This window comes from Onychostruthus taczanowskii, unplaced genomic scaffold (assembly GCF_017590055.1).
Source record: "Onychostruthus taczanowskii isolate IOZ18803 unplaced genomic scaffold, ASM1759005v1 scaffold23, whole genome shotgun sequence".
NCBI classification, from domain to species: domain Eukaryota; kingdom Metazoa; phylum Chordata; class Aves; order Passeriformes; family Passeridae; genus Onychostruthus; species Onychostruthus taczanowskii.
The window spans coordinates 10,040,203-10,056,475 of NW_024499573.1; the positions used below are offsets into that span (position 1 = coordinate 10,040,203).

Below are 16,273 nucleotides of genomic sequence, written 5' to 3' on the forward strand. Positions count from 1 at the left end.
GATAGTTAACAGAAATGTTTTGGCTGCAGACATGTCAGTTGGGTCATCACTAGTGGAGCAAATCTTCTGATGAGACTCTTAAATCACCTGTCTGAGAGCAGTTTGACTTAAACAGGAGCTAACCAAAACCCAGCCTGTAATTTGTTAGACTCAATCAGTTCCTAGAAAACCACAGGAGCCATTAGCCCTTATTTCCCCAGCAGGTGGGGAGATAGCCTCGTCTGACAGACCAGCATAAGGGCCCTGTGTGCAGGGCAGAGCCTCCAGCCCAGCTGGCAAGCCCCAGCTTACCCCAAGCAGCACATGGGTGCAGGCCCACAAAGAGGAACTGGTTAAATGTTTAAAATTAATAATTCAGCTCTCCTTTGATTTGTTTTAACTACTGCAGAATGTGTGTCCTGCCACATTGCTTCAACCTTGGAATAAAGTACAAATAGATGTGATTCATACTCTAAATATTTAAAGCCAGAATCTAATCTTAGATACATTGTGTGTGCTGTCATCTCAAAAATCCGCTAAAGAGAGACGATGATGGACAGCACAGATTGAAATTAAATTCAAGCACTGTATTAAAAAACTTGCCCTGCTAGTTGACATGAATGATTAACCACAAAGAAACTTATGTCTGTCAGTGACAGCAGTGCTCAAGTGTTCTTTGTCATCACTGTCTTTGTTAACTATAGAAAAGAATAGTCCAAAACCACCTCACAGGGAAAAGACGTCACCTCCCCTTTCTCCCCATTTTCTTAAAGAGATGCAGCTAATCTATTAACTTTTTCTAGTTAAATGCCAAACAAAACATTTCTAATCTTCCTTCCACTGAAAAGAAAGATAAAATCACAACTGTAACTTAAATCAAAAGCCATAATAGTATTTGGGCAGTTACAGGTTCTTACTATAGATAGGCAGGTCAAAGCAATCAGCAGATGAATCTTCACACACAGCCAGCAAACCCATAACTTGACACAGCTCTCTGCCGAATATTATTCTAAGAGGAGTAAGCACACCAGGGCATGACCCTATTAAATACCAAACCTGTAGATCCAAAATTGCACAAAACCTAGATGGATGATCTCATCTTCAGCAGTAATGTGCCAGAATACAAATAGAGGATTGTCACTGCTTCGAGTGCGCAAGGAAACAAAATAAGGCCATGCTAAAATAAAGGGTGGCATATACATTGACAGGTGAGCAGAAGAACCTGCTGCTGCTGAAAATTATGGCAGTCTTTCTGTTCCTTTTGCTGGACATTAAGGCCTCATTATGGGACTTTTGGATATCATAACCATATAGCAGCTTCCCAAGACAAACTTTAGTCCAATAAAAGAAGCAATGAGGCTAAACACCCACACCAAGCAAGTGAGCTGTGGAAATCTAGCCTTGTCTAATGGTGAAATGATGTTAATATCTACGTCACTTTCTAGTTTAGGGCTAGCATAGTGCAGCCTCCAGTCCGGGGTAGAGTGCTGCAGAGTTTAGGTGGAGTTCAGGCCAACTAAGAAGGACCATTCATACATCAGATGTGAATGTATGCACATCAGATGTGAACAGTAATGTATGTGTAGGGTACATTATTAACAAATGTCTTTTACCTTAGACAGATGGAGATGTTTTATGTTTCAGTAAGAAACATAAAACATTGTCTGCTCTAGCATAAAAAAATCTACTTCTATAATTTTCTAGTGAGCTGAGCCTGGGAGGGTCTGAATGCCCATGGGGTGCTTTGGGGATGAAAAGTGCATAATTAATTCAGGCAGTGATTGTTTCCTTCCTTGGGATTTCAGAGGAATGTAGCATTGTGGTTCAGAAAGTGCCAGTGAAACACAAGGTGAAAACTCATACGAAGAAGGATCACATGAAGGAAGATGAGGAAAGCAGCCAGACCCATGATAATAGTATTTCAAATAACATCCTGGAGGCAATTTTACAATTGTGAGCTTTGCCATGGACCTAGATGTAGCTGCAGGAAACATGGATTTGGGTTTGTTTTAAATCCCTTGGATTGGCATCCAGGCTCTGCAACTAGCAAGTATGATCTCTTACTGAATAGGAGCATAGCCACAGGAGAGAAAAGATTAAGGGTATCAAAGGAATACATTTTTTCATTTCACTCCTTTCTTATTACAGTAGATTAAAAGAAAAAAGTGAGTTTTGTTCAACATTCAATTTTGAGGACAATTAAATAAGCCAAAAACATTGTTCAGAATTAGAGCACTGAATAAAGGATTTCAAAAACACAGTGTGGGGTTCATGGTGGGATTTTTATTTCCTTTTAAGATGATCCATATACATCTGTATGAGATCTATTGTCCTCTGTCCCACTGAAGAAATAGTTTCTTTCTGAAGCGTCCAATCTATTAAGACACATAGGTCCTTTAAAAGCTTAAAAAAAGACGGGAAGCACTCAAACTCTCTTCTGGTTCAGATGGCAATTATCTGAGAAGCAGCAGAGAAACAGGAATACATGGGTAAATGAAATAGCTTTTGATAGCCTGGCTATGAATGACAGTAGGATTTGTCCTCTTTGGTAATGACATGCAGCAGCAAGCAGTATGCACCAGCAAGACAGAAGTCAGCCCTGACTGTCTGGTACAGCAGCAGTGATCTTTCACAGCATAGATGGTTATTACAAGCCTGCACAGGGGAAACCACTTTATTCTCTAATGGATGGAGAAATGTTCCTTGATACTGAGGCAAAAGGGGACACCATTTAAAGAAAACAAAACCTTTGAAAACTTCCTTGTAACTGTGGGTCTGGAAAGTCTCTTTCCCTTTAGTTCTGCAGGAACTGTCAAACACCAAGAATTCCACCATCACTTTTGGGCCCCATCAAGACAAAGCCTAACAAAAGAGGGAAGCTAAAAGACCAACTCTAGTTTACAATTCCAGCTTTCCAACTCATCATTCATCAACTGAAGGAGGGTTTCTCAAAATAAAAAAAGACTAGGTATGTAAAGTCTGAGAAAAAAAAAAAATCACTGATCATTATTGCTTGTGTGCTGCTATCATTCATTCTTCAGGGAATCCTGTGCTCCAGGCAGATCTGGCAAAACAGACAACTAAGAGAGGAACTTTGTGTGATGGAGAACCTGGAATGCTTCAGGCACAAAGTTTGACTGTATTGAGCTTGGAATGGGGGATGAACGCAAGTCACAAGGGCAACAGTGATTATGTTTCCATTGCATTAACTCTAGTGACTGGAAGTGCCAAATTTCAACTCCTCTGACTGTAAGGCAGAATTACACAGGACTGAAGTCAAAGGCAGGTAGACATCTTCCTTTAAACCTCTGAAGCTGACTGTCTCACTGCTCTGAATGGTATCTCTTAGACAGAGATAAAAAGGAAAAAAAAAGCCCAAACATTTTCCCCTGTAAGTTTTTTTCTAAGAGAAAACAACAGACTTGGGAAAAGTCTTAAGCAATCTTTGCTCAAGATCAAATTATTTAGAAAGGAACTCCTCAGAGAACTGTTACACCTCATGCTTATGTGCATATGGGAACCCTGACTAGAACAATTATCAGAATAAATAGAGGTTTTGGAACCCTGGGAAGCATGTAGAAGGGGGGTTTCCCTATCAGATTCAGACACTGGGTTTTTTTAGGCCATGTAGGTACATATCATCAAGGGCATACTATGGCTGAAAATGGTTGTGTTACTAATAAGGCTGGAGAACCTGGAATGGTAAAGTACTGGCCACAAAAACTCATCACTGCTGGTAGGTCCAGGACAGCTGAATTTCAAGCTCAGAGCCATTTTAAATCTTTATGCAGCTGGCTAAAAATCCTCCCGTGTTACGACAGCTTGTGAATTTGTGAATTCCAGTTTGAATTTCTGAATTCCCTGTATGGTTTTGTTTATAGTGATGGCTCTGTTTATTTTCAAAAGGTTACCAGAAAGGCCAACTTTAGAGGGTGCATGTAAATACAGCTCAGACACAGCAGGCTGAGAAATGTGTCCAACACAGCAGGGTGCAGAAGGGGGAGGATCAAGTAGGGTGTAACAGACTGATCAGAGAAGTCATCTTCAGGAGAAATTATGAATGCCTTACACATGTGAGCTAGCTGACGTCCTCTCCACCCATAACCACTTGCTTATAAATCTATAGCATACAGAGAGCAGCAAAAAGATCAAGTATGGTGTCAGAGAGAAATCTGGCACTAAGGAATAGAGTGAATTCTTGGCCAGAGACAAAAAAAACCCCGTTCCTGTTCAGTTGGGTGAGTTACTACATATCAAACAAGCAGGCACAGGGACCTTGTCCTATCATAAGAGATCTCTATTTGCATGTTTGCAGGTAAGGGGGCAAGTCTCTCTCTCTCAGAGAGACTGCTGTCAGCAATGGGATTCAGACCTGCTGGTGGTGCCTGTACCAGCCTCCAATCTTGGTCTGGGAGATGTCCAAGCAAAGGAACTTCACTCACAGCTGCTGCTATGGAATAAAGTGATTTCTGTTTGGCATCTAGAAGGTTCTTGTGCTTTAGGAAATGCCAGTTAGAGGAGCTACAGAAGGGTGAAAAGGAAGGCGACCCCCAGTGAGCTTTTTCCTTTTATATTGTAGATGAATCAGGTATCAGGAGCAGCAGAAACTAAATGAAGAGCATGAAGGTTTTAAGAATCAGATTGCTAAAATGAAAACTGAACTAGGTCTGGACAAAACAAGCACTGGATGAGCTTAGCCAAAAGGGGAAATGATAAAATAAACAAGCTCGGTTCTTCAATTCAAATTCCAACTTTGTGTTTCAGGACAGGGGACTTGAAGAAATTGAAGAGCTGGCATTAAGTTTCTTTGTAGCTGCAGCTGCTCACAGTTATCTGCCTCTGTGTTCCCTGGCAGGCAGCACTGCAGCACTGATAGCCTACAAATTTCCCAGGATGTGAGAAAAGGGCACCAAGAATGACTAATGGTTCCAAGATGAACTGGCACATGCCAGCAGACACACACGCCAGTTGCCTCACAGGTAGGATCCAGCTAGAGCACTGCTGCATCCTACAGCTGCAGCCTGCAATTGCTCTGTGTCAAGTCACTGCTGATGGGGGACTTACATGTTCCCTCTGAGAGCCCTACTTCCTCAAGCAGGGCTTTCTGGTCTCTCTGGAGAGATGCTGCTGAGACTGTATTTTAATTGGCTTTCAGGTCCCAAGACACATCAGGCAACAATACCTCACTCTGGTATGTTGCGCTACATCCTTGCTTCTCCAAAGTACTGTCATTTTTCAGAGCAAATGCCAATAAAAAGGGCATGATGTCAGGCATTCCATCTGCACGATGTGCGGCGCTCCTCCTTTCCCAACCACAGACTGATGGACGCTGCTGCTCCATCAATCCCGGAGGGAGCATTACAAATCCTTTCAACACCCATCCCCCCAGTTTCAGTAAAGATCCACTGACACTTGGTGGAAAAAACAACATTGTATTTGATTTACAATTAACAGGATTTACAAATAATGAAAAAGAAACAGATTAGCCATGAAATTAGGATGCCTTTGTTGATGAAAGAATAACTGGCAAAGCACCTTGCTGTCGAAGTTGTATAGCTCAGTCCTAAACAGTATAAAATAAGTTACAGCCCAGGCAGGTTCAGGAATGATTATAGACAAATGCAAGAAGTTGAGTACAAAGCAAACAAAAAAACTGCTCACAGCCTACTGGGCAGGAAACCAGTTCTGGTGAGGCTTTTGATTTTCAGAAACTGAAGGAAAGGCCCACTGACAAATACTAGGAAATTTTCAAAACGGGAGAAAAAAAAAAAAAAATCAACAGACAGTAAAAGTCAGCGTGTGACAACCTACCAGGCAGGGAGAGCGGGCGGCAGACACTGCATTGGCTTGCTGAGAGTCAGCAGAGTCCGGGTGCTTGGCAGGACAATGAACGAAGGAGTACAGATGGCAGCACTTCATTAAAATGCTACTTTACTGCCAAAAACTTGCAAGACAAAGAGAAGTAAAGTTCTCTGATGTGCAATACAGCAATTTAAGAAGACGTACCTAACTTTTTGATTTGTACGGCGCTTACCTATGTTGTAAACACACACTTTCTGACAAGTTATTTCAATTTTCTTTGCTATGGATTATAGTGTGTATTCAATCAAATGCAGCATTCCAAGGCTCAAAACTGACTGAGTGGTTTTCAATAGATGAGTATATGATTTTTTCCAATATCATAGTAGTATTTTACATCACAGATACAATAAAAACAAGTGATGGTATTTCTAGGACAGTTCCAAGATTCAAATAAAAAATCATCAGAACCATTCTAAAATAGGGTATTATACATAATCAAATCATGTTAAACAGCACACTCTCGGCAAGCAGCTAATTACAAGCATTCTGCTGGTCATGTTTTTCACACAAAAGTCATTCAATAGCACATAAATACTTATTTTTCTGATCTGCTTCTTTTTACAAAACCATTCATCAGATTCACAGAATTAGTACAAGTAAGGCACATTAGCATATATCATAAAACTCACAATAATAACAAAGAGTTTTAAAGTTTTAAGGACTGATTCCTTCTTCGCGGTGATTTCTGAACCGAACAAGACTTCATCAGTAGAACTCTTCTACATTGACATTACTCTTATTTCTCTCACGGCCAACTGTGGTGGGTGCATCACCATTGAGATAAATAATTAAATTTAGAACCATGTGCGGTAGCAAATCCGATTTTTAGATCTTGCAGAGAAATCGGACACTTTGTTCACTATGTTCATTATGAGCACAGACCGAGTTTTAGAGCTCTATGGAAGTCAATTTCCAGTTATCAAAATAAAAGGGGATATTGCATGTGTCTCTGAGTATGTTATTGTTTTCCTAGTATAAATATTGCTTAAGGTAGAAAGGATGCTTTAGTATTGAATTTACTTGCATAATGAATTCTAAATGCTGATGTCTCAGATTCCACTAAATCAAATGAACTATAGGTTTTTCTTCTTCCACCCCCCACCCTGCCCCAACCAAAGGACTCTCTTTCCCACAGAAGATTCATTTACACACAACACAGCTTTTAATTAGAAGCATAATTTACAGTAAAAATTCTTTACATTACACCTCTGCTATCAAAAAACCATGAAATCTTTCATTTAAAGTTGTAATTATACATTAAAAAATAGAACACTATTTCCTTAACAGGAAGAATGAATTTGAACATCTTCAGATCAGATTTCTTTATTGCGGCTTTTGAGTCAAAGGTCAGTCACTTTATTCTCTAGCGCAGCTGCTATTTGCTGTAAACGGAAGGCAAGCTGCATTTTTTGTGCAGCTGGATCCTCTTCAAGTGCATTTATAATCTGGAAGATATAAACACAGAAAGTTTAGAATAATTTAGCTTAATGTATGACATAGTTCTGAGACCAAGTGTTTGATTCTACTTTGGTTGTAAGGAGTCTTTTGCATTCACTCTGTACCAAAGTCCATCTATTAGGCCTGATGTTCTATTTTTTCACAAAGACAGTAAAAATTATTGTCTCTGTTACTTTATCTAAGTTGCTGTAATGTTTCCCATTATGTTGGGATACAAGCAAATTAATAGGTAGTACTTTGTGTTGTAAAATATTACATTCCAAGATGGAGCAGGCAGGGGAAGAATTTCCTCAGAGCTATTTAAGAATAAGAAACAGTGCTTTTACGTACAGTGCACCCTACAAGTTAAGGGTCATTTACCATCAATAATTATACCCCATCCCCATGGGCTGTAGTTATGAGAAGCTCCTGGGTGGTCCATGCACAGGCATGTGTTAGGACAACGCGAGGTCTCCTGTGTCTGTAGGCAATATGAGGAATAAAGCCAGCAGCTCCCTTTTGGCTCTCACCAAGAAGTGCCAAGACTCTGGCCCAGCACAACATAGTTCAGGAAAGCAAATAGCTCCTCAGAGGAGCCTCCAGCATCCCACAGCCTCTGCTGCACAGAATATATATAAGAGGATATGACTCTTAAGACACAAGGGATTTGAAAACAAGAGCCAGAAAAGGTCAGCTGTTATGAGAAGGCTTTTCTTCAAATAGAGTTTTTAGGGCTTCCCAAATCAAATTCAAAAGGTTTTGAAAGGTTTTCATTTCCACCATCCTTTAGGAAAACTTTCCCACCAGCTATTAGATTTCTCCATTAGAAAAACGTGTTATGTGACAAAACCATTCCTTTGCTAGAACTGGCTTTATTAATATAAGTCTGACAGTGTAATCAAGCAGAAACCTTTAGCACTGTTTAAATACTATATAAACTTGCAAGTACAAAGATGGAAAAATGGAGTTTGCCTGTCACTACCTGTGGTTCTTATTACTTCTTGAACACCACTGACAATCGAGATGAATGCAGTCAGAATCAATCTAGCCAATAATTTCACTTTGAAGGGCTGGTATAGTGTTTGCATTTCCAACATTGGAGCAAATTTGTTTAGAAATAATTATTTTAATGAATTTGTTTTTAAAGCATGAAAATATTTTTACAAGAGAGACTTAATAGACATTTATTGCAGTATTTAAACTGGGCCTGATTTAATTTGATATTGTTTCCTTAATTTAAACAATTTTATCTAGCTGTAATTCCTCAAATCTAGACTAAATAATTCATTATTATCTCTACTGGTGACTATATCCTTCATATAAATGTGGACAATTAGAATGTACCCACTTAGTCATTGTCAAGCCCTGCAGAGATGCAGAAGGTACAGCACATGCTGGGAACCACTGTGTCAGTAATAAAGACAAGGGCAGCTGCAAAATGTTCCAATTTATGCAAATTAAAACATTTTCACGGAAAATAAATAAGCTTGATTAATTTTACTGAATGGTTCTTGACAGATTATCTCCACAATTCTGAATTAGCAGCCTTTTCATCAGATGCACCTCATTGTTACACAGTGATGTACGTGGAAGGGATGAGCTGCAGCTATGTACTGGGGTGTGCTGGCCTGCCCCTGATGAAGTCCCACAGGCTGGTGGCTCTGCCTGAGCTGGGGGTGAATCAGGGATTTACAGTTCAGCTGTCATTCAGGGTCTCCGAGTGTTTTTGTAAGAGGTCAAACTACGGACATATTTGGGAAGGTGCTGAAAGCCAGCTTAGCTCTGGTGATGAGGGGTGAGGGAATGCCATGGGGCTGGCCTACATTCCTCTGTCTGCTTCTCCCACTGACCATCATTGCAAGACTTCTCAGGGTGATTTGATTTTCCCTGCTTGCATCTGTTTAAAAGCTGTGACAGGCCGGCTGCTCCTGTATAAAGCAGCTACAGTGAAGGATGCGACTCACTGTCTTTAGTGCTAAATGTGAGTGAAAACATGAACTGTGCTGAGGTGCAAGACTAAGCGAATAGAGCTCACATGTACTGTGCTCCTTTTTGATTCGGCATCTGTTCTTACTTGCTTTAATTCTGAGAGTTTTCTGGAGGCATTCATTTCCATGGAAACCTTTGAATAAAAGTTTCCTTCTCTCTTTTTGTCTTCAGATTAAGTTTGGAGAGCCATAGCCACAGCCCAGCTACTCTGGGATATTCTTTGTCCCCCTTTCCACAGGGTGTGAAAAACCAAAGAAACTTTTTAAACTGAAGCTGTGAGCCTGCTTTTGAATTCAACAGTTACTCTGCTTTGGTTTACCGTAGGCAGGCACTTCACTTGGCATGGCAAAACAGGGATGGTACCTCACATGGAAGTTTAAAGAGCATTTTAACTAATAAAAAGGTCATGGATCCAATTCCTACAAGCAAAACAAGTTTAATGGATTTTTCCTAATAAAAAAGCATACTGTCTTGAAACCTGCTATAGCTCTGATGACTTTTGGCTCAGTGACATTGTTATATACTTATTAGGATGGTAGAACTGAAGAGAAATGATTTTTAAATCTATTTATCTTTCAGATCTTGTTAAACTATCCATTAAACTACCCCTACCAAAAGCAGATAGCCATAATGAAATTGTTCATTTATAAGGACATTATCTTGACCAGTGTAATTGCCAGGCAGGGTATATAACTGCAAGGTTTTTGTTCAGCGTTGCTTTTACTTGATTATTCAGTGAAATCCAGAAGTCACTCCTTTAGACTAATGTTAGCTTTCATAACCTTTTACCATTGACATTAAAGCATGAAAACAAAAGCCATAACTTACCTCATCATAGTATTTGTTAGTGTACTGGTAGAGTTGGTGTAGAGCCACAAGCGTGTTTAAGGAATCAGTATGTGCCTGTTAACACAAGCAGGCAGCAAACATGTCAAAATAGGATCACACACAGCTGAAACTTATGCACATGCACAACTGTTGGGTACAGCTGACAAAATTTCCAAATGCAAGCTCTGTGTTTAACTTTTGTTAAATGACACATGGGGCAGAGAAAAGGAGTGAGAAAACTTTTGTTTGGTGATTTTTAGATCAAGACTTTCCCTCTGGTATTTTTCCAGCCTGCCCACAACTCTTAATATTGGAGGAAGAAGACATTTTAAATTCTGAACATCAAACCACAGGCTACAGCTCAAACATCTGTTAGCAGCATGGGTGTGAAAAGGTAAAGCATTTACTCAGTACAATCTACATATTGTTGAGATATTAAGCATTGTTCTGACACGGTCATCATGGGTGTTTGAAATCCTTTGAAAGCTCTTTTTACATCCTGGAAATTATTCATACTCCACTACAGCAAAGGTGTAATTCATGAATATCATGAGCACATGTACATTTGGAAAAAGCCATCTGAAACATGAAGACAGAAAGGTGGGGAGGGTGTGGGGTGTGTGATGGTGAGAAGAGAGAGAGAGAGAGAAAGGACTTCAAATTAAGCAGGAAATAACCCTTCCATTACCTTATCTTCTCCCTGCCCCCACACGTATGACTTATTTAGTGAATGTGCTCTACCTGTCTGAACAGATGTTCTTCATTCAAATGTGTAGGATTCAAGTCTCTAGCTATGCCTTTAGTCTTTTAAGTTAGTTAAGAAAATGAAGAATTGCAAAATATTGCTACTGGCATAAATGATTACCCCAGGGATAAAGCAGCAGAGAAACATCCATCTTCCCTTGCTCTATAAAAGTCACTTTTAGAGCTGGTCAAAATTTGCAGTGTTCAATCACTCCTTCCATATTAATTTTGATCATAATTTATAATGAAAACAGAAAGGAAGAACATATCCTGCTGATGTTAAAACATTATATTGAATTTACTTTTAATCACCAAACATTCTCATTTTATATACATCTCAATTTATGTAATAAATAAAGTGAACCGTAAAATGAAATGTCACTGCAGATGAGTTTTGTAGTGAATGACTGAAAATAGAAATGCTCTCATGAGGATGTTGATCTGCAAAATGTTAGGTCCTAAGGGCATTGAAATAAACAAACCGCAAAAAATTCCCCAAACATCCTCCTTACGCTAGAACTCTTCAACTAAATTAAGCAAATGAGCAAACCAGCCAGTAAATACACTGCCTTCTTGCTCAGGCTAAACAACATCTTTAGGACTGGTGAGGGACTCTCCGGGTTCTCCAAGTTAAATAGAGTGCTTCAAAGGCAAGAGCCTGCCCGAGCTGAGCTGAGCTGCAGAGCAGACAGGCTCTTTCAAGACTGAAGCAGGTTTTGTAATGACTTTGTTCCACCCGTCTCCAACCAAAGTCCCAGACAGCAACCACCACACTCTGCTCTTCTCCACGTGAGGTAACCCAAATAACCTACAATGCCAAATCTGCCACTGAGCAAGCATGATGAACTTCTTACATGCACCATAAAGCAGATGTATTGCCCCTGTATAGACAGTTCTAAAATATGCTATACTTAATGTTCATGCCTCTTCTTTAAATTCTGGAATCTAATTTTTGCTGTGGTAGCACTGTGAATTCAGTCACTACTCGTTATCAGTGTGATCAATGCTAAAAATCCTCTATATGCTGTGGAGAGAAAGCAGAGGTCAAGAGTGCTATAATTTTTCCACAATGGCTGTGAAAAATCCAAACACTGTGCTCTATTCCCTGCATAACTCAGATAGATTAGTGACAATAAGGATTCTTGATTCCATTCAATAATCAATATTTCAAAGGTTGAAATGTTGGCCTGACTACAATGAACAGGAGTATTTCAGAGATTTTTGAAATCATCTGATATTTGCACATACAAAAGACCCCATTTGTTGAGACAGAAAGAGAAGACAAAAAAAACCCAGTATTACACTTGGCTGCAATTTCACTACAAGAAAATGGATTCTATCCTTACCCTAGAAATCTCTGCTAGATGGGTATTCATGTCTTGGTCACTCACTGGCACCATCTGACGAATACCTTTGTAGTAACTGCAAGAGATTAAAAAAGATTTTCAGTTAGTAAAAAAACCTGTGTCTTTCTGGCAATTCTGCTGTTATTTCAAACATGCTTCCTTACTAACACAGGAAGAAGACACAACATACCAATGATTCCTTCAGTAATCCAGTAAGCCTTCCAACATTAATACTTTTGCAGTAGAGGTAAATCTTACCTGATTGTTCAGGAATGTACACAGGAAAAAAAATCTATTATTGCAGATAATGATAATTTGAGGTCTTAAAAGTGTCAAGAGGTTTGGTTTTTGGTGTTTTTTTTTGTTTTTTTTTTTGTTTTTTTTTTTTTTTTTTTTTTTTTGTGTGGCAGATCTTCCGTGATATTAACAGAATTTCCAATTAGTAAATGAATAAAGTCTGAGACAGCATAGAAAAAAAATGTTTCTGAAAATGTTTTCAGGATTTGATCTCTACTGAGTTATGGAAGTGCAGCATTTGTTAGACAGATCATGTGGGTAGCAAACTGCAGAAAACAGCATCATATTTTCTCCTGAATAAATCTATTCATCTGTCTGTACAGACAAGAATATGCACTGGGTCCAAAGAGAGCTCCATTTCAACTCTGCCAATGCCACCACCAAGGGGATCTTTAAACATTTGGGTGTAACATTTTTAATATTTGACAGCTGACTTTGACTACATCAGCATTCCTTTTTCCTCTTACACAGCCTTCAAATCCTATCAACCGAATAACCATGAAAAGAATTGATACTTACTCTTCCACCATTTTCTTATAGTTAGAGATTTCTTTCGCATAAAGTAATTTATTACTTGGAGAATCCTGAAAAATTTAGAATACAGAAAAATGTATTTATTTATGAACATTTCTAGGAAGCAAAAGAAAGTTAAGAATGTAAGATCAAGCCTTTATATTCATATACACTTGAGCTTTACATATATTAACATTTGGATACTTATTAAAATAGGTGGGAATATTTAATAAAAAGATGATGCTTACACATATTATCGCTGAGTTTTACAAAAGTATCAATGCAAGGTGATAATAAATTATTGCTGGACCTGAAATGATCAGTTCTTAAACATGCTTTTTATAAAAGCAGTCGCTATTTTCTCCTTTTTCAATAGTATCAGTTGGCAGACTACATAGAAATACTGACAGTTCACCAACCTGTTAAGTGGTGAAATGTTAACTTCATTATAAAACTAAAAAGAAACGATCAAGGCTGCATCTCCTCAGAGAATGGGTATTGTCTGTGAGGATGCCCTTTGTCTCGTCAGGCAGGAGCATAGCCAGAATGTAGAATGCAAATCACTTACTCTGCTTAATTTGTGCTCTGTTCTTGTGCAAGCATCCATGAAAGTCTGTGCAATGACTGACAAGGAAGCATCCACTACTTCATGAACATGAACATCAAAGATGAAATGGGGATTTTTCAGTATGTTTACCCAGAACCTAAGAGGCAGGCTACAAAGCAAGGAAAAAGATAAATAATCCTTTTTACGCAATAAATATTCTACAACAAGAAAATCACATGAAATCAAGTATGGGCTTTGCATTTTTATCTCCTCACAACTGTGATGTTTAATTTTATATTTCAATGTTTATACAAGCTTGTCTGGGTTCCATTCCTGAAAACCAACTCTTTACGTCTCTCAGAAAAACTCAAATGAGAAGGATCTTGAGCATCCAAAAGAGCAAGGAAGGATGTATGCATGGTCAAAGAAACTATCAAGTATAGTATTAGATTTTGTGATTTGACAGGTAAATCTAGTTCCATTTGCCTCTTGTTTTCATCTTCTCTGAGGAAAGACAAAAAGTAAGACACGGCAAACCTGACAGTGACAATCCCATAGGTAAACTGGTTTAATTTTTTGCCTCTTCTAGGCTTACAGGGAATCTTTTTCATCACACAAACATATTATCTCAATTAAAATTCTGAGGATTACAAATGACAATTACTTTGATTTATGTAAGAGTGTTAGTATTTACCTGGGAATTATACTCTTATTTCTCTGCAATACATGACTCTGTTCATACCGTACCTGTTTGTTTTCCAGATGTGAATGGTATCTTCATCCTTGATGTCATGTTTTTCTGCTTGCTCATCAAGAAAGTCAAAGAAGTACTTCACAGCTGGTGGCACCACATGGTTTGAGTTGAGCACACTATGAAAGAAGTCGTCTACAAACTGCTGAAGTGTCCCCTAAAAGCAAATTTTAAAAAATCAGTTATAATGTGTTACAAGCTGAACTCAGCATCTTTTATTCCTATGGATATAATCCATACGATGGCCTTTATCCTGAGTGCCAGGAGTGACAAAAAGCAAACAATTTCTTAGAGCAGTGACTTTGTAAATTGCCAATACAGTAAAGACCTTCTAAAGCACAATTTTATGTTCTAGACTCAAAGGCTGTGACTTCACCAGAGTTCCTACGGTTTGCATAGAAAGGCGTTCCTTCTGCTTGACAGAAGCAGAAATTGGTTGCTACATTTTCCTTTCAGGATCATTGTGCACATGAAATAATTTGTTGACACTTTTTAATGGTTTTGCAGCTTCCTACATCCAGTTTCTCTGACAGCAGAGCACAGCAACTTTTACAAAGAGACTGAGAGGAAGAAGTACCAGTGAGCATTTGCCCTTTTTATTTAAGGGCAAGCACATGGGCCTTATCAGACATCCAGTCTGATTCAGCTTCACAGGATCCATGGAGCCCAAGGAGTGAGGTGTCCAGAAAGGCTGTGTTCTTGGATTCTGGCATCTCCCTGGGTCTTAGCAATGACAACCTCAGAGACTGGCCCCTTGTTTTAGAGAGGACCCTGTTGAGGCCACACAGAGCTCACCGCCAGTCAACTGACTGGCCCTACAGACACCTTTGAAGGGCTGCATCCTCTTTCCAACCATGACTCCAGCTGACAGCCTCCAAACAGGGAAGGGACCCAGATGGCAAGGAGCTCTAAGACATTCTGCTGTCCGCCAGAACACACAAGTCCCAGGGCTGAAGGGGTAGCTGTGAACTCAGCTGTAACACCTCACCAACATTTTATGAGTCAGTAAAGCTTCAGACTTGGTAATAACCTACAAAATGGCTATTGGGAATACAAAGCAGTGGCTTTATTATCAGAAGAAATGGATGCAAGCATGTTTTTGGCTCTTCATCCTGAGTCTATGACATCTATCCAAAGACTTTCCTTCATATCCACTTCCACGCTTGGACAAGTGGCCTTAGCTGGAGCCAGACTGACTTCATTTTCACAAAAGGAGCCCGGCTTTGTGGTCATTTAAACATTAATTCTTTCTCCATGGAGAAATGTTTAAAAAAATTATTTTGCTCATTGTCAATTCTTCAGTATAGGCACTAAAAATACTCTAAAAGGACTATTATTATTTTGAAACTTTTTTTTTTTTGGGTTTTACTGGAACATTGATCACATACAAGAACAGGGAAATATAATGGGAAATACAGGAGTTTATAAAGCATTCAGTACAAAAGAAAACCCAACAAAGTATTATCTAAACAGGTGGCACAGAGCAGAATATCCATCTTTGTCTTGCCAGGAAAATCCTTACTTAATGATCACGTAATCATGGTTCTCAGCTTTGATCAGGAGTTGTACGTTAGCTCTTTCCCAGTAATGCTCCTCAGGGCATATTAATCACTTGAAGCTTTGAACACCAGCTTGTATGTGCATGACACATATTCCAAATTGCAGATGAACACATGACTAATATTTGCATCTATTTCCTCAGTTGTATCTCAAAATCTGTAGAAGTAAGGTGTAACTACAGCACATCTGAGCCCTACCTTCACAGAAAGAAGTCTGGTCAGGTAGATCTCTGTAATAGCTTTGGTCCTCTCTTTTTCTTTCACACTGCCCCGCTTTGATTTACCTTCATCCATTTCATCCACTGGCCGGACTAGATGCCAGACCTTATTTTCATCTTCCAGGAGTGCATGCCCTAGAAACAGTAATTGCAAAAATTATAAAAAACATCCAACCCCAAACCAGCAACACAAAAGTAACCAT

The 16,273-nt window shown here is 39.1% G+C and overlaps 1 protein-coding gene across 2 annotated transcripts in view; it reads right to left on the reverse strand.

Moving 5' to 3' along the window:
• Positions 1-5,395: 5,395 nt before the first annotated feature.
• The window catches only part of PLXNB2 (plexin B2), a 251,059-nt gene continuing 240,181 nt past the window's right edge, over positions 5,396-16,273 (reverse strand). For both annotated transcript variants that reach the window (XM_041405443.1, XM_041405444.1), the window contains exons 33-39: positions 16,051-16,205; positions 14,290-14,450; positions 13,564-13,711; positions 13,002-13,066; positions 12,186-12,261; positions 10,096-10,170; positions 5,396-7,286 (exon numbers count right to left, since the gene is read on the reverse strand). In XM_041405443.1, the coding sequence (XP_041261377.1) occupies positions 7,182-7,286; positions 10,096-10,170; positions 12,186-12,261; positions 13,002-13,066; positions 13,564-13,711; positions 14,290-14,450; positions 16,051-16,205 (785 nt within the window). In that variant the 3' untranslated portion in view covers positions 5,396-7,181. The remainder of the gene's footprint in view (positions 7,287-10,095; positions 10,171-12,185; positions 12,262-13,001; positions 13,067-13,563; positions 13,712-14,289; positions 14,451-16,050; positions 16,206-16,273) is intronic.